The 26,014-nt window shown below is 39.0% G+C and overlaps 1 protein-coding gene across 1 annotated transcript in view; it reads left to right on the plus strand.

Moving 5' to 3' along the window:
* Positions 1 to 570: 570 nt before the first annotated feature.
* zswim8 (zinc finger, SWIM-type containing 8) overlaps positions 571 to 26,014 on the plus strand; it is a 105,284-nt gene continuing 79,840 nt past the window's right edge. Inside the window, 5 exon segments of the mRNA XM_051923344.1 lie at positions 571 to 828; positions 2,991 to 3,249; positions 5,403 to 5,660; positions 9,804 to 9,957; positions 24,697 to 24,791. Of these exon segments, the coding sequence (XP_051779304.1) occupies positions 5,483 to 5,660; positions 9,804 to 9,957; positions 24,697 to 24,791 (427 nt within the window). The 5' untranslated portion in view covers positions 571 to 828; positions 2,991 to 3,249; positions 5,403 to 5,482.

Consider the following 26,014-nt stretch of genomic DNA (forward strand, 5'->3'; position numbering starts at 1 on the left):
GCAGGTGCCAAGTCATACATCCATTTTGTAACACACTTACTCAGTGGAAGGTTACGAGAAGTCGATGCTTATCACGATAGCACTGGATGAGGATACCAAAACTGGACAGGGCTGAAGTGTACCACGTCTGCAGCAGGAAAATCCACGCAGTCACGCGTAGAATTACACTTGGGAACTATTTTATAAATAACTTAACTTTTTTAACGTTAACCTGAGTAAAAGGCATGGCAGGTGATATATCATGACACAAGCGATTCTTTTATGCGTGGTGCTGTGAATACTGTGCACATATCGTGTTATATACCTACGGTTCACTTATTAGCGCGGTACATAACAAAAGTGACAAATATAAAGGTGTATTTTAATAATTGACGCAAAGGATGTTGTATAGGTTAGGCAGTAATATTTACATGACACGCTACTTCTACTCGCAAATAGTCTGCCTACTGTCTTACGCATCCGTCAGCTTCACACCTAAGTTCAGGAGTTTCTCCTACTTCGCTCGTATCAACGTGACGGCCTCCAGGAAGCCGCGCGCCGGAAGTGAAGATCAGCTGACGCGAAGCCATCTTCAGCGCTGGGAGAAAGTGGGGGCTGTCGGGAGAAAAGCAAGAGAAGTGGGGGGGGGCTGGCACCGGTAGCGGTAGCAGTACCGACACCGAGCCAGGGTGGCCCTGCTTAGGGGGTACAAAGGAAGAGGGTTCAGAAAGAAAGACGCACCGGTGTGTTGGGAGCTGACAGACATACAGCAACAGAAACAGCAGCAGTAAACACAACAGCAACAACAGCGAAGGAAAGCAAACCTAAAAGCAGCTCGCCGGGCCAGGGGTAAGACAGCAGGCCGGGCTTGTGGGGCGATTGGGTGTCGAGGATCGGAGATGAGGTGTATAGGTAGTATTCGTGTTAAACCAAACAAACAAGAAAGGTGTATGAGAAGTGTGAGGGGACTCGAGTAAGAAGGAAAGACACTGTTGGGCATGTTTAAAGGGCGAGGGGGATCTGGGGCATTGGGAATTGTCAGTAATCCTGGGAAGAAAGGGGGCAATTACGAGTGTCAGAAGAGGAAGTGATCGCCTGAAGGGTAGTTGGATAGAGTGAACTGTGTAGTCTAGGAATGAGTTAGTTGTATTTTAGAGGAGCTCAACAGATGTAAGTTTTTGTTGCAGAAAAACTCTATCAATTTATTATTCATACCTGTAAATTAACACTTTGCTTGGTTATTGTAAATGTTTAATTTCTGAACTCAAAATTAGCTTTTTTTCTCAGATGTATACAGAAAATGGTTCTGTTACCATATATTATCTGAGCGACTGGCAGTTTGCATGAAGTGTGCTCTTTTTTTGGGCTGGCACCCTGAATATTCTTAATTCCTGCTTTGCATCAGTGCTGCTGATAACTGCACTGCCCCCACCCGATCCTGAAATGGACATGCAGTTTATAAAATTGATGGATAATGATGATAATACAATTTACTTACATAGTGCCTTTTTCATGTTTAAGGTGCTTCACAGAGTTCCAGAAAGAACAGCAGAGTATATGTAACATTGGATACAAATGATATCCACATATAATACTAAAAGCAGATACATGCAGGATATACAAAGTATTAAATAGAATAAACCATAATTTTGTGTCTGTAAAGACACAGTTGTGAGTGAAAATATGCTCTTCGCTGAATCAACAACTACATCTCTTGTATAATTTTCATCCTTACCTGTTGTATGTTATTAGAAACTGGCCATATAAGTCTGTCATATATTTGCTAATCAGGTCACCAGTTGAGAAAATTGGTGTAATGTAGCATACTAGAAACATTTCTAATGTGAAAATAAAATTTATTAGAATTTCCCATCTTTACACTGCAAGCAATTTCTTAATGCAATTTCTAGGTAAGCTAGGTAATGTATAACCATTAATTAAGATGATGTCTGAATCAAAAGCATTAAACCTTCCAGGGCTAAAGTTCAGCATCACTGATATAGGACGTTTGTGAGATCAGTTTGTGTGAAGTGATATATGCAGTGTTGTGAGAGGTGGATAGATGCATAAAACACAATGAGTATTGCAATCTTTGTCAAAAAAGAGACTCTGTCATGAGTCACAATGTATGTTAGCAGAGATGAGAAGGAATTTTTAGATTTGGACTATTTATGAGTGTTGTCAAGGAAATGGCTAGGGCAAGGTCCATGAATATAGTTCATGAGGATATGATAAGAAACTGTTTGGGTGGCAGTTGGGGGTAGGGTGGGGGGGGGGGGTGCTAATATATGACAGTGGCATTTGAATATTAGCAAGCGCCTAAACTCTGGCAATTTCATGTGAGTGCTGTTTTACAGCACCTGTAATCATGGTTTGATTACCTGTCTTTTTAATTTTAATAAGATTGTACTCTGTTTCTTTCTACTTACCACAGACATGAATATTAGGTTAACTTGCTGCTGTGAATTTGTTTAATATAACAGTATGTGAATATCTGCATAAATGTGCTCTTGAGAAATGTCCTCTTCATGGTGAATTCCTGCAGTGTGGCATTTTGCATATGGAATAAACTGTATGGCTCTGTGAATCCCAGTAATGGAGAAACGTGGAATGTATAGGTTGGTTTTCCAGAAAGTTTGAAAATGAGCAGTCAAATGACAGAAAATGTCTGTGTCAGAATTTTGTTTTTTTAACGAGGAGTTTCTGAGAAGTAAAAAGTAAGTATGACACCCCCATGTCTATTCTTGTGGCCTCCAGTTGTTACATGGCAGCATTGTTGATGGCAAGTGAGGTAAGATGATGGTTCCTGTTTTTTGAATATTAATGTGTGCTTTTCCCATGAACCATTTGTGTCCCTTCCCATAACTTCAGAGTCTGTCTTACTTATGTGGGTGGGCAACATTGAGTGAGCAGGGTAATTTCAGAAAGCCTTCTTTGTCAGAATACATAGGGGTGAAATAATCTGCAGTTACAAAGCTAATTATTGCTTTTGTGTTTTTTTTTTTTCACAGTTTGAAAAATTAAGTGCTGGCTTTTGTTTTTGAATGGTCGCCTTTTCCACTATCCTGTGGCTGGTATGCCAGATGTGGTGTTGGGTAAAACACCTCCTGAAGTCTTTTACATTTCGGTGAGAGAGAACTTGCTTGGTTTTCTTTTGGCATCATTAATGGCTGTACCAGCGCTGGAACTATTGAAGAAAATTGGTTGACTGCACTTGGTCTTTTGATAATTCAAGAAGTTAAAACCAGTTGTAGGATCTTGTCATTACTGGTTAGTTTTTTTTTTTTTTATATTTGCTTTGTGACTTTTTGAAATCTTGTGTGACTGAAAAAATGCATTAAGTTCACTACAAAATAATCCCTCAAAACTAAGAAAAGCCTCATTATTGATGGATTCCATAGAGCTTCCTGAAAGCTAACCAGAAATGTTTTATTTTTTAATGACAAAAAATCCTAGATTAAATGTGACTTGAGGTCTGTATGTGTTTGTATGTTTTGTTTCAGATTATTTATCAACTTTAATTTGGCTTCATAGTTTGAGTATGGACTTATGCATGTGATTGGGTCTTGCAATGGACTGGTGCTCTGTCGAGTGCTTATTTATGCTTTGTAGCTGATATTGCTGGGATAGACTTTTGATAGGCTGATACAGAAGATGGAATGATAAATGAGCACTACAATGAAATAATAAAGCAATATAATTGCACTATGCTGAATTGCTTTTTCATTTTTTATAAAACACATTTGTAGAATTTATGTGCTAGGAAACAACCTTATAACTCATTGTGCAGAGAATAACATCTCTCAAGGTGTATCCTATCCGTCAGAAAATACAAGGCCACTTGTATATTCTCAAAGAAAAAAAATTACAAAAGAGAATGTAGGAAATGGATTTTTAAAGACATGTTGCACTCAAGTGCTAGGTAGGAAGAGAGAAGCTTCTTGACTAGTTTGTCATTGTATTCCCAAGAAAACTGTGGCATACACTTTTTTCCAATAAAAGGTGCAGTGTGTAGTTTTTCAATGTTTGCTTACCTGTTACTTGGTCATAACAATGGATGGATCAAGACAGCCTTTCATATTGTTTAAATATTTTTTTGCACAAATACGTTTCTGTTCTGGGCAATACAAAAAACCTTCCGAATGTTAATTCCTGACTATGTTGAAGTAATAAGAAAAGAGGGAAAAAAATTCTAATGATAGGATAAAAATGAGTAGCACTTGATTTTGGGTTGTTTCCCTCTCAACGAACATTAAGAATGAGGAAGACATTTTTTCAGCTCAAAATATATTGCAAATAATAACCTTAGTGTAATAAATATACTGCAAATTGAGGTCCGCGCCACCATTAAGGTGAATTAGGCAGATCATAAGGGGATTGGGGGGGGGGGGGGGGGTGGGGGTTTTGGGTGGGTGGACCCAGCATGGGTTAGCTACCAAACACTTGGTTAGCACGATAATAAGCTTGTCCTGGGGTGCAAAGTAACCTAGCACTGGCACCGGCTGCAAAACATAATGTATTTTGAAAAACAATGTTTTTTTTTCAAAATGTCTTTCACAGAATCTATTATCTACCGGAAACTGTTTGTGGTAGAGAAATTCAGATTTCACAAATGGATTCATCTACTTTTTATGCAGACCAGTGTAATTACAATTTTTATCTCTTTTAGATAAAAAAAACAAAGATATTGTTTCTTAGTAAAATATATGGAAAATCTCAACATTTCATAACATACCTTAATAGTCCTCTGTCAGCCCCACTTATAGCTGTACAAACATCCAAAAATGTAAATACATTCCATCCAGGTACCATAGAATACACGTGGCATAAAATTATGATATTATTTATCAATGGCCAGAGTGAAGAAAATGATTACATAGATATTGTTTTTAGTTTTATTTAAGCATAAAACAACTTAACTTATAGGTTGCTTTTTTTCTCACTGTTAATTGGCACATTGTATAATTGTAATTTTTATAATTATTTTCTTTGAAATATGTATTATTATGTAGAAACTCAATTTGATTAGAAATAAAATTTACTGTTTGCATCTGGAAATTTTTAAATATCAGGATTAATATTGAACTTCATTTGTACTACTAGAACTTCAGTTGTAGGCAAGCCTAGTTGCTTCTTTTTAGTTCTGTCAACTAAAACAAATATTTAATGCTGTATTCTCTTTCAGCCATTTAAACCTATTACATCAATGTATATTTATTGCAAATTAGTTGTGCTTAGATCTGAGCAACATTACGGTGTACACAATGAAACTTAAAAGTTTATACAAATAGGTTTTGCATCTGACATTGCCAAAATTTTATATTTGTCAACTGATCCTATTTTTTTCATTGTGCATTTTACACTTGAAGAAGTTCATTGGTCACTTTTCTTCTTTTTCCTTTTTTTTGTATATACACATATAGAAGCAGTTGCACTGGCTTTTGTATTTCCTGTCGTCCAGCCTGATCCTGATCCCAGGCCCCCTAACGCTGTTGGTGCCGAGATGGAATTGATGTTTGCAGAATGGGAAGATGGAGAACGGTTCTCTTTTGAAGACTCTGACCGCTTTGAGGAAGATTCTCTTTGTTCCTTTATCTCGGAAGCAGAAAGTTTATGTCAGAATTGGAGAGGATGGAGAAAACAATCTGCAGGGCCCAACTCTCCAACTGTTAAGGTTAAAGGTGGGAAGCTGTATACCTCATATGTTCTACTGATAAAGTAAACTATGGAACATCCCTTATCCAAGTAATCTGAGGCAACATACCTATTGTTGGAAATGGAATTATGAAAATAATTTAAAATAATTAGATGCATAAATATCAATGGTTGTGTTATAAATTGGCCCTAGTATTTGTGTATTCACCTTATGATGTACTGCCACTCTGTCCAAGGATTGTTGCTGCCTTGGCCCAGTGCTTGTAACAGGATCCAGCTTCTCTGCGACACTACCCTGGATAAATGTGTTGAAAAAATGAATGAATGGATGGATAATTATTGATATTTAACATATGATTTAGCCTGCAGTATGGCGTATAAGACAGAGGGAGAGAGCAAGTGAGCAATGTTTTAAAAACTTACCTTTTCTTTAGTGAAAGCTAAGATGAACAGTATTCTGCTCTATGCACCACCAGCCTACTGATGTGCTTGTAAGCAGAATAAGTAGCAAGTAACACCATCAATGTTTAAATGTGTGAAAGCAATATGTGTGCACTGACCTTGACAACTGTTAGAAATGATGAACATTGCTTATTGTACTCACCATATTGTTTCCTGAATCTTAGAACGCCTGAATATCTATGCACACCAATTTCTCAGTTATTAGAGGAATTTCACTTCAACATTAGATAGCTTATCACCAATTTCTCAGTTATTAGAGGAATTTCACTTCAACATTAGATAGCTTATATGAAACATTCTAGTAGCATGAAAATGTTTAAAATAAAACTGACGGCAACAATTAGTTTAAACTTGATATCACTATTTAATTTATTGAGTTGCTCTTGAATATCTGGGTTAAAGTTTTTAGGAAATCAGGAGAATGAGCCATGACATACAGAAATCAGCTGCTGCTACAATGAAATATTGATAGGACAGCTGTTTGCATCTTGAGTCTTGCATCATGTGCAGAAAATTAATTCATAGAAATGCTCTTTCTTGCACTCCCTTTACAGTATATATAATACATTATACACCATATAGCATATGTACCAGGGGAGCAAGCATGGGAAACACAACATCTCCCCCTGGATGCTAGATGGCAGCCTCCCTGGGTTGCAGCGGTGCCCTAGGACTCCCCCAGTGCTTCATAGGGGTTGGAGTTTTGTGCAGCCCTGTTGGGTTCCGCAGGCGCCTCCAAGGGGTGCTACAGCAGGAGCTGCCGGACCCTTCTGGGCACTAGTTTTGCCACACATGGAAGTGCAGCCGGATGTCGGCAATCAAGCACCTGGAGCACTTCCGGATGCCATACAAAAGGGGCCAGCAACCACCACTCAGGACCCAGAATTGGGAGGAGGAAGACGAGGTTGCCTGGGAGGAGTGGTGGAGAAAGAGAAAGTGTGTGGTGTGTTTTGGTGGTGCTTTTTCACACTTGGGACTGTGTTGTGCCTGTGGGGATTACGGGGAAGACATGCCCCACAGGTGAAGAAAAATAAGTGTTTTTATTTTATACGTGCCTCCGTTGTGAATTTGTGTTTAGTTTAAAAAGATTTGATTACCACTTAGTTGTGCCACAGATCCATTGTTTATATTGCAGGACTGACCTCCAAATTGTTTTTTTGCCCACCTTCTGCCACCTGTCACTGAGTGCACTTTGTCAATGGATATATCAATGCATCTTTTTCCTATTATGGTTTTGTTTTTCTTTTGAAATAAGATTTCACTTGACTGATAAGTTAACAGTTGCGCCAAACTGCAGAGATTGTGCAGGAAAAAATGTTATTTATTTATAATGTTGTCTCTATTATAAAAGAAAATCTTGAGACAAGAGACTGAACCATTTTCAACCCTGCCCTCTCACCTGTCCTTCGTGTGAATGCTTTTGTCAGACACAGTTCATTCACTCTTACAAATTTTTACGTTTTCCTCATTTAAGTTTCCAATAAAAGAAAACTTACTATGTCTTTTTGAAGAATTTCATCCCAAAAGGTTATCAACAGAACGAGTACACAGGCAATCCTAGCACTGAGAAACAATGCAGTCAAACGAATTAACGCAAAAATTGTCGATCGGTTACATGGCAAATTGGTTAAATGCGTATCAATAGACTATGCTGAAACAGTTGGTGGTGATGGTGTGAAGTTGAAAACTTATCCCATAGAATATCTACAACTGTTAGCACCATCCGGTCTTCCACCGGCCGAATTAGTGTTGAAAAAAGAATGTATTGTAGTGTTGTTGTGTAATTTATGTCTGAGTGATGGGCTGTGCAATAGGACAAGATTAGTTTTATTCAGAATTGGTCAAACAATTCTGACATGTAAAATTTTAACAGGCGACAAGAAAAGTATTGTAGTACATCTTCCGTGGTAACATTAGACACTAAAGGAGATCTTGCTATGCCATTCGTATTAAAACGTTTACAGTTTCCTATTAGAATAGCTTTTGCTATGACAATTAACAAATCACAGGGACAAACATTTGAAAAAGTCTGTTTATTTATTAGATAAAGGAAGAAATGAAATTCACTCACGGGAAGTTATATGTTGCATTGTCACGATGTAATTCCAAACATGGAATCAAAATTCAGTTTGATATTGACAAAAAGTTAATTAAAAAAATTGGTTTTACTGAAGTTTTACAGTAAAAGTGCAAGTTTAAAAAGTATTTGCGTGTTAATTTCAAAGCCAAACAGAACAAAAAAAAGTATAACACAACGAATATCTGTAACGCAACTTGAAACATAATTTTCTTTCCATTTTTTACGTTTTACTATTTTGTACTATGGTTAATTACTCGCTGTAATGTAAAATAGTTAGTTCTATTATAGTAACAATTCCCATGAAAATAACAATGTTTAAATTATACATCTGCTTTCCCATACATGAGCGGCAGATCCACGAAGTGGCTAGCGCCTGCCTAGGGGTTGGTGAGCAGGGGGCAAAGGCCCCTAGTCTTTTACATATCTGACAAAAGTGATTAGTTGTACTTTTTGTAAAACATCAATATTTTCATCCAGCTATTGCACATTACTAGCGTAGACTTTTCTTAATGCTAGTTATCAGATATACTTTAGGATGTCTCAAAACTGGCAACTAGCATAAACTGAAAGTAGAATTTCATTAACTTTTGTTGTGAAATTTTTATACATCATTTTCAGTATTATATGTGAAACAGAAAAACAGTCTGTTGCTGTTGTGTAGTTTGTCAGAATATTTCTTATTAAGCTGCAAAATATTTACTTGTTAGAATGGTGTATTTTCTCTTTTTTTGATGCTGTTTGACCATTGCATCTGCGTTACAAAAATTACAAGCAAATGTGAAAGTTTTTCTGCTAATTTAAGCATGATATTTTAAAAAATGCATGTGAAATATAGAAATATTCTAAGCTTAAAGGTTTTAGTAATAACAAGAAGGGGACTGATTCTCTAGTAAAAAGGAAACTTGTATTTGCTGAATTTGAACCATTTTAATTATCTTGATTAAGCCATAACTAAAATCTGTTATTTTAATATGGTTATTTTAATGAAGTAGGTCTTAACACTGCAAGTGTAATGCATAAGAGCTCCAAATTGGAACTCTTATTGTCTGTGCCATTGTTTTTCGCTTCAGCTGGGTTCAGCTAATTCAAACTACATTAGGGAGAAAGCTTCTAATGGATTATATAATATCAAACGCAATGTGACCAATTTTGGGCTTTCTTCAGTCAACAAATATGACCTGGTTTTTGAATGTGCATATTTCTGGCTGGAGTTCTGAGTGTGTCCAGAGCTTTAATTTATACATATACTGCGTGCTGGGAGAAGTGATTGGTTGGTGGCAGGCAAGTTATCACTACAGATATCTGATACTTGAGGTGGCTTGGCAGTGCTGTGGGTAACACTAAACTACATTTCCAATGCTATCTGTTTCCTGGATTTGGCACCAGCTGTGTCTTTGTAGGTTTTTCTTTTGCGTCCCTAAGGAGGTGTAGTTTAGAATAGTTGTCATTTCCATGTTGTTTCCTTTTTGAGTGTGGATGTGTATCTGAATTACCTGCCTTGCGCTCAGTACTTTCCATCCACTACAACCCTGAATTGAATTTTATTTTTGTCTACAGTAAGTGATGACTTGTAGATAAATGCCTTATGCTTTGCTTATTTGTTTTTCTCTTCCTCATCCACTTTTAGATGGCCAGGTGATACCTCTTGTGGAGCTATCCGCTAAGCAGGTGGCATTCCACATTCCATTTGAGGTAGTGGAGAAGGTTTACCCTCCTGTACCCGAGCAACTACAGCTGCGTATTGCATATTGGAGCTTCCCAGAGAATGAAGAGGATATCAGGTACAAAGACATACAGGGAAAACGTGGGTGCATATCTTGCTGTGGGAGAGGTATGTTCCTAAACACCAAAGACGTTGTTCATGGAAATGGAGAAAAAAAACATGTTTTATTTTCATCAAATTTCTGTTACTGATAACTTTTATTTTGTCCTGGGTATGATGTTAAACTGCATCCGGCCCTGCAAGCAGTCCTCCAACTTGCAGGGAAATCATGGGGGTTGGTGGCAGGATTGGTACTCCAGCCACTGTAAAAAAAAAACTCACACAGCTCCAAGATGACAGAAAGGACTCCTTTTTGCTCTCCACGGGAGTAGCTGTGCTGCAGCTGCCCAGACAAAGGCTGTTCGCATCATGAAGGGGATGGGGGAAAGCCCTTAGGAGTCCCATCCCCAGAAGAGTCGAAACCGTTGGAGAGCTAATGGGGTCAGGTCTGTTGGGGATTGGAACTGGTGTGGTGCTGAGGTGTCGCCCGCTGCAAGGCAGCACTCGGGTCCCATTTTGAGGTGGCCCATCCGGGTAGGTGCATAAAACGTCTTGTCTCTCCAGCAAGATGATCATCTTCCTCTGCCGTCGAAGATGTGGCGGCACTCGCTGAGGTTTCCAGATCTCTGTAGGTGGATACACCTTTTATTGGTCTGGTCGCTCTGATGTCTGTTAAACTCGGGGAGTAGCTGTTGCTGTAGTGGATTGGCTTCTTCCAGTGGTGTCTGATGTCACTCCTTTCAACGAGCGCATTATGATACTCTGATTACGACACTCCCTGGGTGCCTTGTCTGTTGTCTCGGTGTATGCTACGACTGCGGTGAGTGATGTCTCGGTGAGGCATTTTATTCACAACTTCGCTCAGTGGTTGATGGGTGCCTACGAGGTGACACTCCTTTGGTCATGGGTGACTTCAAGGCAGCCACTGGTGCTGACAGGGCTGGCTCTGAGGATTGTCTCAGTCCCCATGGGTCTGGTGACCGTGGTGAAAGTGGCTCCTTGTTCCTTGACTTTGCAAAAGGTCAGGGGCTGCAAATCGCTGGATCCTGGTTCCAGCTCCCTGACCGCATCGTTGGACATGGTATTCCAATACTGGTGGTGCAGTGAAGGAGATCGATCACATCCTTGTGGGCAGATGCTGGAGACTCTTTCAAAAGTGCAGGATTTACAGAAGTACCCAGTTTGTGAATTCTGACCACAGACTTGTTTCTACTCTTAGGATCCAGCTTAGGTCCAGTAGGTTACCAACTACTAGGAAAATGAGCCTGGACTTGGCCAGACTCCAAGACCAGGCTGTTTCTAACGAGTTTGCACGCAGTTTGTTTGAGGAACTTGTGGATTTGGATGCGACTGCCGATCCTAATGTGATGTGTGAGACCTTCCGTCACAAGACCCTGAAGGTTGCTGAGGGTTGTGTTGGTGTTACAGGTGTTCCCAGAAGGAGGTGTTTCATCTTGCAGTGCACCCTAGATATCATCAAGAGGAGTCGCAGCACATGGCTCAATGGCAACTCTGGTCTGTACTGGGAACAGAGAAGGACGGCTGCAAGGGCTCTGAGGGTAGATAAAGAGGCGTTTGTTAGAGGAATCTGTGAGCAAGTGACACACCAACTGTTGTCTAGCGATCCGTGTCCTGCCTACAGAGGAATCAAAGCATTACGCACATCCGAATCTGTTCCTTGGAGAGTCGCAGTCAGGGCAGCTGGTGGAATGGTCCTTACGGATGACACTGCAGTTGTAAACTGCTGGGCTGGCTACTTTGAGCAGCTGTTCAAACCTGATTTCTGGCTAGGACGTTGGTCCACGATTCTTGAGGCTGATCTTCCAATTAGCTGTGAACCACCCAGTCTCACTGAGATTGCATAGGTGGTGAACTAGCTGAGGGGAGGAAAGGCTGCAGGGATCTGTGGTATCTGGGGTGAACTTCTCCAGGCTGGTGGTAAGGCTGTCCTCCTGGCATTGCAAGCAATCTTTGCTTCCTTTTAGGAGACTGGCATCATCCCAACTGACTGGAAAACGGGACTTGTCGTCCCTATCTGGAAAGGGAAGGGTAATCGCCTGGATTGCAGCAACTACAGGGGGGAATAACACTGCTCTCGGTGCTGGGTAAGGTCCTTGCTAGGGTCGTCCTCAAAAGGATCTGTGATTACTTGCTCATCTACCAGTAACCAGAACAGTCTGGTTTTACGCCTAAGAAGCCTACCATCGACCGCATCCTGGCACTGAGGGTTCACATGAAGCGCAAACACGAATATCGGCAGAGTTTCTTTGCAGCTTTTGTCGATTTTTGTAAAGCGTTCGACTCAGTTGATCAAGCTGCCCAGTGGGACATCCTGAGAGTTTGCGGGATCCCCTCGAGGTTGCTGGATATCATGAACGGCCTGTACACTGGTACTGTGAGTGCTGTGCAGAGTGCAGGCAGAACCTCTGTGTTTTTCCCAGTTGATTCTGGGGTTCGTCAGGGGTGTGTTCTTGCTCCTACTCTTTTCAATGCTTGTACTGACTGGGTGTTTGGCAAGGTTGTGGGGTCCAGCGGCTGTGGGGCATCTGTTGATGAAGAAAGATTTATGGATCTTGACTTTGCTGATGATGCTGTGATCTTCGTGGAGTCAATGGAGGCTCTGATCAGGGCGCTCGAGAGACTGAGCGAGGAATCTGAGTGTCTGGGCTTGTGAGTGTCCTGGATAAAAAACAAGATCCAGGCCTTTAATGACCTCTTGGGCACAGCCATCAGCAGTGTGTCTGTTTGCGGAGAGAGTGTTGACCTTGTTGAGAGGTTTACTTACCTTGGCAGTGACATTCATGTCTCTGGTGACTCTTCCTATGAAGTCAGTAGACGGAATGGGAGAGCATGAAAGGTCATGAGGTCGCTGGAAAGGGGTGTGTGGTGCTCCCGATATCTATGCAAAAGGACTAAGGTCCAAGTCTTTAGAGTCCTGGTGCTTCCTGTCTTGCAATATGGTTGTGGGACATGGACGTTATCCAGTGACCTGAGACAAAGACTGGACACCTTTGGTACTGTGTCTCTCCGGAAAATCCTTGGGTAACTATGGTTTGACTTTGTGTCGAATGAGCAGTTGCTCATGGAGTCCTGAATGAGGCACATTACCTGCATTGTGAGGTAGTGTCCGTTACGGCACTACGGCCATGTGGCACGTTTCCCAGAGGGTGATCCAGCTCGTAGGATCTTCATTGTTTGGGACCCGAGTGGATGGGCCAGGCCAAGGGGTCGCCCACATAACACCTGGCTGCGGCAGATAGAGGGTCATTTCCGGAGGGTAGGACTGGACCGTGTGTCTGCCTGGGGGGTTGCCAACTGGGATCCTGAGCTGTTTCATTGTGTGGAGGGTGTGGCAACGCACTGTACCAGTGCATGCTCTCCAATTTAACTTGATACTTTTATCTAAAGCTACTCAGTATCTATCAGATACTTAGAATTTCAGTATGACTGTTTACATATTTCTTTAAGGAATTGACAGGCCATGTGTCTTGTAGGCAGTCACACAATATAGTGATGGCATATAATAAAACTAGTAGCCTTCATGTTTATAATGCAGTGCTATTGAATTGTAAGTTAATTTTTCCTGATGAGACATTCAAACATATTCTCATGTTTGGAATGTTAGGATTAAGAACCTAGTTATTCATAATTCTACTTGGATCTTGTTCTTATTCAGATTCTTACAGATACATAAGAATTAAGGACTACAAACATATCCAATGTTAAATTCAATCTGTTTCATTCCTTTACATTCAGTCCTGTCAATAAAGAAAAACCTATTTTGTATATGTGTAAAGGTTATTATGAAGGGAAGTGTAAGCAAAGTCTTAATTAATGGATATTCTAATAAATATGCAAACTGGCAGTTTGTCAGCCTTTATTGTCTCTTATTGTTGTCAAAAATGACCTAAAACAGCTCATTTTGCCTTTCAGAAAATGTGTGAATATTTATGGCCTTTTTAAGAGAAAAAGCCTGACCTCTTGTCATTGAAAACTAAAAGTGGGTTCATTAAGAAAGAATTTTTGAAGGTTGTGTAACAAAGCTATGTAGAATGAAGTATTCTTATTTCTTTGACTTAGTTTTTCACTGATACAAATTCAGTTTGGTCATGCATTTCTCCTGGTTTAAAAAAAAAAAAGAAAAAAAAAAGTTGGCAGTAATACTTGATTTTTATGGACCTGGCCCTACATCAGGTGGGGGGTGGAAACCAGAGACTTAAACAAACTCATCTGAATTACGTATTACTGTCGCATAAGTTAAACCTATTTCCAATCTGATCTTGGAAAGTTTTATTGGCTGAATGTTTTCATAGATAGATAGATAGATACTTTATTAATCCCAAGGGGAAATTCACAAATTCATTGTAGTCAACTTCTTAAATAGAAGCCAATTATTGCTGCTTTTGTAAAATAACACTATTGACTTAATTTTACTTTACGCTGTTGGGAAGATTATGAACAGTTATTTTTGAAAGGTTAAATAACAAATTCTGCATTGCAGGTATGTGTTTTTGTCACTTGCTGTTAGTTAAGTTTCTAAGGTGTAAATCATTTTTATACTGTTTTTCAGTTGTTTTATTTTATTCTTCCAGTTTATTGAAATTGGAATTTTACCACAAGTAAAATATAATCTTTTTCAGCAGAAGGTGCATTTTTCAGAAATGTCTAGAAGTGCCATGTTTACCGTATATAATAACTAAGTGTCATGTATAGCCAAACGCTTTTTTAAACATTTGATTCTCTATTGAAAAAATAGAAAATATTGAGAAATGCAACAGTTTTAGGAAAGTAAAATTGCTAAGATATGTCTTCAACATGTTTTTCAGTTTGACTCAACTTTTCCTCTAACTGGACTATATACATGTAGTTCTTGTATCAGAAAATCTGAAAATTATTCACGTGGCACTCTTCAAAACAGATCCTATCCAGAATGAGACAAAGTGGCACATTATACTTTCTTGCACTGCCAAGGAATTTGCTGCCTACAGCTCACAAATTTCATTCTCCCAGATGTGGTGTTTGTGTTGCGGTCAGTGATAGCTGAAACTACCATGGACACATGAGTGATTGTGCCTGGGTTGGATGAATCTGTAGAGATGAACCATGTATTTGAGCTGCTAAGTTCCCCACAAAGTTCTTGTGTTTCATGAGCTCTGCGTCCTTTGCTTTGTGGATCTCATTGTGAGGAATATAACAGTTTGTATTAGCAATGTCAACAAAATGTACAGATAATATGAAATACCATGTTGGAATCTTATGGTGGCTAGTGTAGTACTAAATAAGTTTATAAAATTGAAAAATGTGGCTTGTAAATTACATCAGAAATTCTACATGTAGTGCATTGTGAAAGCATGTTTGCATGAGATGAGGTACTGTGTTAAGAACTTTGAACATCCTAGTAATGTGGTGATTACAGAATCTTTAAAACAAAGATCATCTTTCACATGACCGATATTTTTGGTTATGGTTAACGCATCCTTGTTAAAGGACAAGCTAAACTGGCATTTCTGAAAGAACAAAAGTGGATACTAATATTGATAGTGGGTACTGAGCACAGCATGCAAAGTTTCTTATCAGCAGTGCTATGAAGAGCTTTCTAAATAATTCAGTTGTGGTTTAAAACTGTTGTCACATGGTATCATTTAAAACAGCATGATGAGAGGCAGTTCAGTGACTATGCATGAACAACCGTTAATCATCATTACATAACCCTTTTCTCATACAAGTACTGCTCCTACTGCTCAAATTGGTGTTTGAGGTTTTTATATTTACAGGTATCTATCCATTACCAAAATGTTTAATCCATTCAGAACATTTGCTCAGGTGCGTCCTTGGCCCGACCCGCATACACTGAGACAAAAACAAAGCAAACTGGTAATCAAACAGCAAATAAAGGATGTAAAGAAAACAAATGAAATAAATGAAAACAACGATGCCACCCCTGTTCCCTTTATGGCGATTACACATTAAATACAACAAAGCACAAACAAAACACACACAGTAAATCATGAAAACGTTCATGAAAAACAGCAACAGATAAAATGTAATGATTAAAGTAGATAGTCCAGAGATCCGCACGTTGAATGGGAATGTAAAGATAGTCCTACCGCTAGTTCCTGAAATGGTGACGACGGGTTCAGGAGCGCTCCTTTCTTTGCAGGATGGCCATGAATTCACTTACAGTCCTCATGTACACAGGCAGACGGCAGACAATCTACTGTAGATGCCAACCACGACATGATTCAGGACAAAATGAATAAGTACAGGTAACTCAACAGAAGGCAGACAGACAGGAACTTGAAACACAAATTATAAAAACTTTTTTTTTGCTTTTGGTCACCAGCCCCCTTTTTAAAAGCCGCGCTGACATCCTTTGACCCCAACAGAGCCACTGCAGGGATTGCTGGGAGTTGCAGTTTCAAATTCTATTGGCTACTTTCACTATCCCAAGCTGCGTTTTCCTGTACAGTTGCTTCCTGTTCTCTCTACAGTACAGTATTTCCATGAAAAAAGCCATAACAATTGCGGAGGATATTTGCGGTTTCCGCTAACAATTATTAGATGGGTTATAAGGAAAAATCTGCAAATGACTGAGGCCGCGAACTCTGAACCACGACTTCGCGGGGGTCTACTGTATATTTTAAATCAGTAGGCTATTTTGGATTTCTCATTCAACAGTCATTGTGGATGTGTGTCCAATTGCTCTGCAATAATGGGACTGACCCATTCAGGGCTGTTTCCCATTTCCTGTTTTGTGTTTGGTGTTAAAAACCGGAGTCCTTTGTACTTCATGCACATTTCTTGGGGTTTTACATTTTTCACTAAACCTGACATTGGCTCCTGCTGATGACTTGGACAAAGTGGTCACCAAAAAAATGTTGTCATTTTGTAATACTCGAACATAATTTTAGTGTGCACAGTTTACTTCATGCAGGAGAATATTCCTGCAAAACATGTTTGCACAATTCAATATTTATTGAAAAAGTAATTGCATTTCAGATTTACCTTCTAACAGCAAAACAGCTAGACATGAGAGTTAAAGTGTAGTTTGCTATATAGAAAGGCACTAGCCTTCTGTAACTCTGGATTGATTATGTAAAAGACGGTCAAGAATTCCTTTATAGCTGAATGACTTTATAATCTTACATTTGTTAGCACACGAAACCATTACTGTATATACCAAATAATTCTTTAATTATCTTGATTAATATTATGAGTATGTCTACAGATAAGACGTTTTGCAGAACAGCAGAAAGCAGCATGTGCTATAGTGCCTCTAAGTGTAATCCTGTGATCATTTCTTGATTTTAGCAGACAGATAAAACCATCTCTGCCCAATGAGCATAATATTACATGCCCTTCAGTCTCCAGAACAGATTGGCACATCCTTCTAGTATATACCTTATGTCATCCATATACCACAAATGCTCTGTTGAGATGAGATCTAGTAACTGAGCATAAAGTCACTCTTGTTCCTGCTAAAATTTCAAAATTATCATGTTTCATTGGGTATTTTACTGGACGTTATTAGCTTCAAAAAGGTAAATGATATTCATGAAAGGATTTCTTTCATCAACAACCAGTATCCTTTGTGCCACACACTGAAACATGCAGATTGGTGCTGGTATATCCATGACTTAGTGTGCACCGAGAAAATGTTCTCCAATCCATCACATTAGCAACCAGAAGCCTGCCACTTCTCTATATTGGAGCTAGATGGATAGATAGAACTTTATTTGTCCCCATTGGATGAACCACAGATCTGCTCCGCTGAAAATTTCAAATGAGGTTAGGTTAAAGTAAGCATACTTTTAAAAAAAGGTAAAAAAAGGAATTCTGGGATTCCAGAAGGGGCTTAGACTAATTTTATAGCAGTTGTTTCCAAGGAAAAAAGCCACTTCTGTATAAAAGTGAAAGGAAGAGGAGACTGGTCTGGGAGGGGGAATACTGTATATAAAGCAGAAGAGTAATGTTAAATAAGAGCATAGATGATTGATTGACAAAAAGGAAGAAACTAGAGGATAGTTCCAAAACACTTAAGGGAGAAAAGTAACAGATTGGGGCAGTTTCCAACTGCATAACCTGCTAGTGAGGAGTAAAGTATAAGTGAAAATTTATTTGACCATGCTGATAGTTTGGATTTTGGAGGATGTTGGAAATATTTTTGAAGATAGATTTCAAAATAATAGGGAGGTTTCACTGCCAGGTAGAGACTAATGATAAAGGTCTGGGGGATGCTTTCAACAGAATTGCATATAAGAGTGTCACTGGTTTGGAAACAGCATGAAAAAATATAAAGCTGATAGTGTAGAGTGGAGAGGAAAATGGGCATAATTTGCTTTAAAGAGTTATTGGAGTTGCCTGGAACGTTACAAGCATGGAGTCATTTTAGATTTTGGCAAGTTTTCTAATGCTGTCATTTGGCTCTGATTGGAGTAAAGATCAGTTTATTACTAATTTTATGAATTAAAGCAGATATGTGTGTATATGCTAAACCAGACGAAAGCCAAGATTAATCTTCACCTTGCACCAGATTTGGAGAGCATTGGAAAGTAAAGGTCTTTAATTACTTAATTATTCATTAAGAAACAGAATGGTAGTTTATGGGAGAGTTTAACCAATTCCGTACTGGAAGTTCTCCTTGTAGAATTTTGTGAATTAGCACAGAGTGCTTTATTGAAAATCTCTTGTCATTCCAGATAAAGACAGAGAAGAGAGGTTAAACTTCCAACTAGTATTTTAAGAGAAAAGAAAGATGGAGGAAGATACAAACAAAATTCAAAGGCAGGAAAGGGATTCCTTGACGGTCTTAAGGATATTTTTGTAATTAGATGTTTAACAGTGTCAAGCAAGAAAGGAGAGATGTTGATGCCTAGGCATTTAAATGAACCTGTCAAGTGAAACTGAGGTAGAAAAGCAGGTTGAAAGCATAGGGAATTTAAAGGCAAGAGAATGGATTTAGACTAGTTAATTTTATAACAAGTGTAACATGTAGAGGATGCCAGGGATCCCCAAACTACAGACACAGTAATACCCAGCACACTTTGGAGTTCAAATAAAGAATATTTATTTAAACAAAACCACTCTCCACAATGACCTCACCAAAAATTAGTCAAAATAAAGCAAAAATAAACCTATTTTTCCTCCTACCGTCCTCCCATTGGATTTTGCCGGCTGTCTCCTGACTCTGACTTGTCCATTGGTGGCAGCAGGCTCCCTTTTAAGCCGGAAGTGCTTCCGGTGCCATACCGTGTCTTTCTGGACGCACTTCGGGCCATAGAAAAAATAGGGAGGTCTTCCTTCAACAGCTATCGATCCCCAGGTACCCTGACAGGACTACATTTCTGGACTCCACATCCCAAACACCCCTGTAGGTGTCCTGACAGGGTTCGTGTGCAAGGACCACTGCCACCTGGCATATAGGGTATGGAACTGTTTCCAGTTCCCTGCTATCGCTGGTCCATCCATTATTTGATACTGGTAGGACACAAAGTAATCTTCTCCTCCCACCGGCCAATCCATTTGTCCTACTGCTGTGGCATGAGTATGAATCCTCCTTTCCGGCCAGGATGGCTGTTCTCCTCTTACACCAGACAGTAGCACAAAAGAGTTGAACAAACTAATGGATGTGAGGGAGGTAGAGGGAGTGTTTCTAAGAAATAGCAAAATGTTGTCTGCCTATTTATGGAAGGTGTTGTAAGCAGCAATATGTGAAATTGAATCAACATTGCAAAGAGCAATGGCAAGGAGCAAAAGTGTGATATTAAAACTCAGGAGGAAATGGGGCAACCCCGTCTGACTCCTTTTTGGGTCTGAAAGAATTGAGAATTTATGTATTTGTGAGAATTACTGCCATGGGGGAAGAGTGTAGTTTCTGGTCATTTTAATATTGTACCAACTGGCCTATAATGGGCACAGTCTTCAAAGTTCACTACCCACTGTTGAGGTGAATGAGTTTTTGGAAAGTTTCGCCCACATCATACTGTACCTGTCCTTGGATGAACCTAATCCAAGAAAACACATTTAGAGAGAATTCAGTAAAAAAAAAAAAAAAATATGTATTTATGTTGGACAACACTAATAATTCTAATAACAGCAAAATAACATACAACAGAATAATATATTGTACTAAAAATGAACTTTAAACTTTCGGCCCACCCCCTCTTCTACAAGCAAAAGAAAATATATATAAGCTAGGCCTGGGAAAGTTAACACATTAAGTTTTGCGATTAATGTGGCCTGATTAATGTGTTAAAAGTTTTAAGTTTCTGTTCTGTTTAAGTTAATACTTTACTAGGATTGACTGAAGAGACATAATGACAAGCTCTTGTATTGTGTATCTCAAATTTTACTTTTTGCAGAAGTATTGTATTTAATTCAGAGTAATCTGATTTTGAAGTCTTGAACAAAAACCTTTGTAGCCAACCACACACATGCAGGATTTTTAGTGGAACAGGAGTTAAATTCTGTAAACAATTTCAGCTTAGTGTCTAGATTGTTACAAAAAAACAGTATTCTTGAGCAATGAAGAATTAAAAATCCAGTAGGCGAAAGGAAAATACAGCAAGAGAAGAATAAATTTAATCAGCATACACTGTTGGTCAGATAGACTAGCCATCTCGTCGCCCATTAGCAAGAAGTGTAGCAAGCAATTTAGAAATTAAAATGTAATCAAGTCTTGAATCCCTGTGCTAAAATCTTTTTTTCTTTTCATCTTGGCATAATTCTTATTCAGCAACTGAAAAGAATCTGAGAAACTGAGAAGAGTTCTCTCTAACTATAGGCCAATCTTCCATTTCTCACTAAAGTTCTGGAAAAAATAGTTGCAGCACAACTTCATGATCATCTCAAACTGAATAACCTGTTTGAAAAGTTTCAGTCTGGTTTTCGCCCTGGCCATAGCACCGAAACAGCCCTGGTCAGGGTCACCAATGATCTTCTGATGACGGCAGATACTGGTTCTCCTTCACTACTTATCCTCCTTGACCTGACAGCTGCTTTTGACACAATAGACCATAACATCCTTCTTCACTGCCTGCAATACACTATTGGACTCTCAGGAAATGTTCTAAATTGGTTTACATCATACCTGACTGGCAGAACTGAGCATGTCGCCCTTGGCAGCGCAAAGTCCTACACCCACAACGTCACCTGTGGTGTTCCACAGGGCTCTGTGCTGGGCCCTATCCTTTTTACCATCTACATGCTCCCCCTTGGAATTGTCATTGGCAGACATTGTTTATCTTTCCATTGCTATGCCGATGACACTCAGCTTTATCTCAGGACTACTCCCACATCCTCTACTGCTCCTCTGCCAACATCTACATTGACCACCTCCCTGGAGGAGATAGAGGCATGGATGAGGCTCAATTTTCTTCAGTTGAATAGATCCAAAACAGAAGCCATCTTAGTTGGTACATCACATCATCTCCGCTCTTCTACCATCACCAGTATTACTTTCTCTGGCCAAAATATTCATCTTTCCACATCTGTTACTAATTTGGGTGTTAGAATGGACTCCCAACTTACTTTTGACACTCACATCAAATATCTCTAAGTCATCTTTTTACCATCTCAAGAACATCGCCAAACTCCGTCCATTACTCACCCTGGCAGATGCAGAGAAGCTCGTCCATGCCTTTGTCTCTTCCAGGCTGGATTACTGCAATGCGCTCCTCATCGGGATTCCTGGCAAGAGTATTCAAAGACTCCAGTATATTCAGAACAACGCTGCCAGGATCCTGATGAGGGTGCGAAAGCATGATCACATTACCCCCATTCTGAAAACTCTTCACTGGCTCCCTGTTTCATCCAGAATAGCGTATAAGGTCTCCCATCTTACCCATCAGTGCATTTATGGACATGCCCCTCTTTATTTACAGGAACTCCTTACCCCTCATACCTCCTTACGCTCCCTTTACTCTGTACACACTAACACCCTTCAAGTCCCCAGAACTAAGCTCAGCAGCATGGGTTACAGGGCGTTTTCATCTGTGGCGCCGAGGCTATGGAATGCCCTCCCTGATTACCTGAGAGCCCCACAGTCGACTGAGGCCTTTAAGCGAAACCTAAAAACTCATCTTTTTAGAAAGACATTTTGTTAAATTATTTTATAGATTCCTCTGTTTTTATTTTCTATTTTTACTCTGTAGCACTTTGGGATTGCTAAAATATAAAGTGCAATATAAATAAAATTTATTATTATTATTATTATTAAGAATCAACCAGATTTAAATCCAAGGCAAATTTGTAGAATGATCGGGTCAAGGAATGAATATGCTGGAGAAGGGGATAACGATTTTTTTCTAACAGGGGGTTCATGAAAGTGTTAGTATCTTTACCTACAACACTATTGTAACCTTTCAGATTTAGGATCTGTCTGGTGTGCAAACATTGCAGAATATACTGGCCTTCTCTGCATTGATGACAAGTATTTTAGCTTACAATTAGATCAGAGTTGCCACTGCCAGAATTTGCTGATACATAGGCTTCTACAAAGTAATATTTATTAGCAAACCTGGGCACATCATTGGCTAAAATCCTGGATTCCTGTAAAATATAATGTCTACTCTTGAGAATACATTTCCTTTTAACTCTGAATCCCTGCATGTTTCCAAGAAACCACCTGTTGTTTAGCTATAGTACCCTCCTTGATGTTTGGGACAAGACATATTTTTCCTTGGTTTACCCCTCTTCTCCACGGTTGAAAATTACAAGTCAAACACATTAGACACAATTAAGTTGCACATTTTAGGTTTTCATTTAAGGGTATTTGCATATATTTTGGTCACATCATGCAGAAATCTGTTAAACATGGTGATGGTACTGGCACACTTCATTGATGATGCAACTTCTAACAAGAAGTTTCACGATGAATTCTGAGATGTATAGAGACATCTGCTGAATTTCCAGTAAATGCCTCCAAACTCGTTGGACAGTGCTTTATCCAACAACTCTACAGCACAGTATTGCCACGATAAAAGCCATAAAAAATTGCGGAGGATATTTGCGTTTTCTGCAAACAATTAATAGATAGATAGATACTTTATTAATCACAAGGGGAAATTCACATACTCCAGCAGCAGCATACTGATAAAGAACAATATTAAATTAAAGAGTGATAACAATGCCGATAACAATGCAGGTATACAGACAGACAATAACTTTGTATAATTTTAACGTTTGATCCCCCAAAGTGGAATTGAAGAGTCGCATAGTGTGGAGGAGGAACAATCTCCTCAGTTTGTGAATGGAATAAGACATTGACAGCAGTCTGACGCTGAAGCTGCTCCTCTGTCTGGAGATGACACTGTTTAGTGGATGCAGTGGATTCTCCATTATTGACAGGAGCCTGCTCAGTGCCCGTCGCTCTGCCACGGATGTCAAACTGTCCATCATAGGCCTTATCACTGACAACGATGAGACGGCCTACAGAGAAGAGGTGCTGGCACTGAGTAATTGGTGCCTGGATAACAACTTGTCTCTTAACGTCAGCAAAACCAAGGAGATGATCGTGGACTATCGGAAACAGCAAGGCGGAGAACACCAGGCCATCTACATATCAGCGGCGTAGAAGTTGAAAGGGGTAACAGCTTCAAGTTCTCGGAGTAAACATCACCGAGGATCTCTCATGGACCCTTCACATAGACACTGTGGTCAAGAAAGCTCGCCAGCGGCTCTACTTCCTGAGGACGCTGAGGAAGTTTTGGCATGAATGCCAACATCACCTCAAACTTTTACAGGAGTGTGGTCGAGAGTCTGCTGACGGGCTGCATTACTGTCTGGTATGGGAGCTGCTCTGCCAGCAGCCGAAAATCACTACAGAGAGTGGTGAAGGCAGCAGAGCACATCACGGGCAAGAGTCTCCCTGCCATTGAAGACATTTACCTCCATCGGTGCTTGCATAAGACAAGCAGCATCATAAAGGACCACAGCCATCCAGCACACCAGCTGTTCTCCTTGTTACCATCTGGCAGACGATACAGGAATCTGGCTGCTCGGACTACAAGACTTAAGATCAGTTTTTACCACCAGGCCATTCGACTCCTCAACAGCAACACCTGAACACTTACATACACTTAAATTACACCTACATTGCATTACATCTACATTGCACTACTCACACACAAACTGTACCTGCACACACTCTGAATAGTGACTGGAACATGCATCTGCACTTTATGGAATATGCATCTGTACTTATAAAACATTATCTGTGCAATAACTGTCATTGTACTTGCTGCTCATTCAACTCATATTGCTCTATAACTTCTTTTAAAATGTACACATTTTATTTTATATAGCTAGTCTATTTTTAACTTGTAATTTTTTTTTTTTTTTTAAATTATTTTTAATTATTTTTTAGCTTTATTGGATCTAAGCTGAGTGACTTGTTTTTCTCATTATACACATTTCATTGCATGTTGACCCTGTGTTAACCTGTATATGACAAATAAACCTAAACCTATTTTATTAGACATGATATTATCATTGAAGATGTGGTCTGTTGAATGGATTGCGGGGTTGTGCACTTAATGAAAACAGTCACTTGACTTCCTTGTCACCTTTACAGTTATTTACTTCTAGGTTTTGTGTAAATACTGTAGCCTTCATTAAATTAAGAGACCATATTGGAGTTACATGAGGTAATAAAGTTGGGTCAAATTTTCATCTATGGAGAAGCAAGACATTTTAAATCATTATGGAATAATATACAGAAATCCTTCAATTCAAGTCATGGCTTTTCTTCCTCCAATAGGCTTTATTCCTGTCTGGCAAATGGCAGTGCAGATGAGTTCCAGCGGGGAGAGCAACTTTACAGAATGAAGGCTGTCAGAGATCCCCTACAAATTGGTAAGACCTGCATTAGTAATTATTCATAAAATATGCAATGTAGATTTCAGAGTAGAACTGTTTATAGCAGTGCTACTGTTTTAAAATGCTGGCGTATTTTAATTTTGCAAATGCTGCTCTGATCAGTTTGTAACTTTGCACATTCCATGTACATTGCTTGCTATCAAATGGGAATTGGATTAGACTTTATTTTAAACATATTTGTAATATTGGTCAATAGTTAATTACGCATGATTTAAAAATGTGTTACTGAGAATGTCAGTCATAAAAGAAATATACATTTTTCCAGTAAGCTGTTATAGTTATCAACATATCCAAATTAAGACATTGTCTTAAATGTTGCTTTGTTTTTCTCAAACTTCTAAAATAATCTAGTGCAAAGTCAAGTCATTTACAATATAAAAGTCTGTAAAAAAATTGAGGGGAGATGTATGTTTATTTGTATTGGCTAATGTCAAGAATTGAGCATTTCTATAACTCATTGTTTTCTAAATACCATACCAAAATATTTTGGAATAGAAGTCTGATAATTTCTTGTGATCACTAGCAGATATTTTTTTTTGTTCCTCTGAAATGAAAATTTAGAGAAAGGAGTTTGTTTTATTTCTAAACCCACTTTTATTATTATTCATTTTTGAAATTGATGTGCATATATATTTTGAGGTAATTATTCAAAATAATTATATTAGTTCATAGAGAAGATTTTTGGACATTTTAAAAAAACCTATTGTAAACATAACATCTGTATAGGTTTAATTTCAGTTAATAGTTTTTTTGTTTTTTTTTACCTGTGTTTGACTTTAATCAACAAATTGTTAAAATGAAAACAAGGTCAAAACTAAATGCTAAAATTGGTAGAGAGTGTACTACTGAACTATGTAGGCAGTATTTTGTTAAAACAACAGGGTAGCATGTGGAGTTTAATATATATACAGTCAAGATAGCAGGGTACATACAGTCACTTTAAATCTATCAGTCTGTTTGGCTGTCATATAGTGACTTTGCTGCCATACTCATTACACATTTTCCAGCATCAAATAAATTAATTATACAAGGTGAGCCAAAATGAAGTACTACTCAAGGTCATTGCGTGAGGTAGAGGCAGCCAAGTGGGTTGGGTTGGGGGACCTTTGATAGGCGATCCCATGTAGTTTTCAGTTGGCAACACGCCTTGGTCCAGTGCGCACCATGCTTTTGCTCTCAAAGCGTTCTTCAAAAACAAT

The sequence above is a fragment of the Erpetoichthys calabaricus genome, chromosome 2 (assembly GCF_900747795.2).
Source record: "Erpetoichthys calabaricus chromosome 2, fErpCal1.3, whole genome shotgun sequence".
In the NCBI taxonomy this organism is placed as follows: domain Eukaryota; kingdom Metazoa; phylum Chordata; class Cladistia; order Polypteriformes; family Polypteridae; genus Erpetoichthys; species Erpetoichthys calabaricus.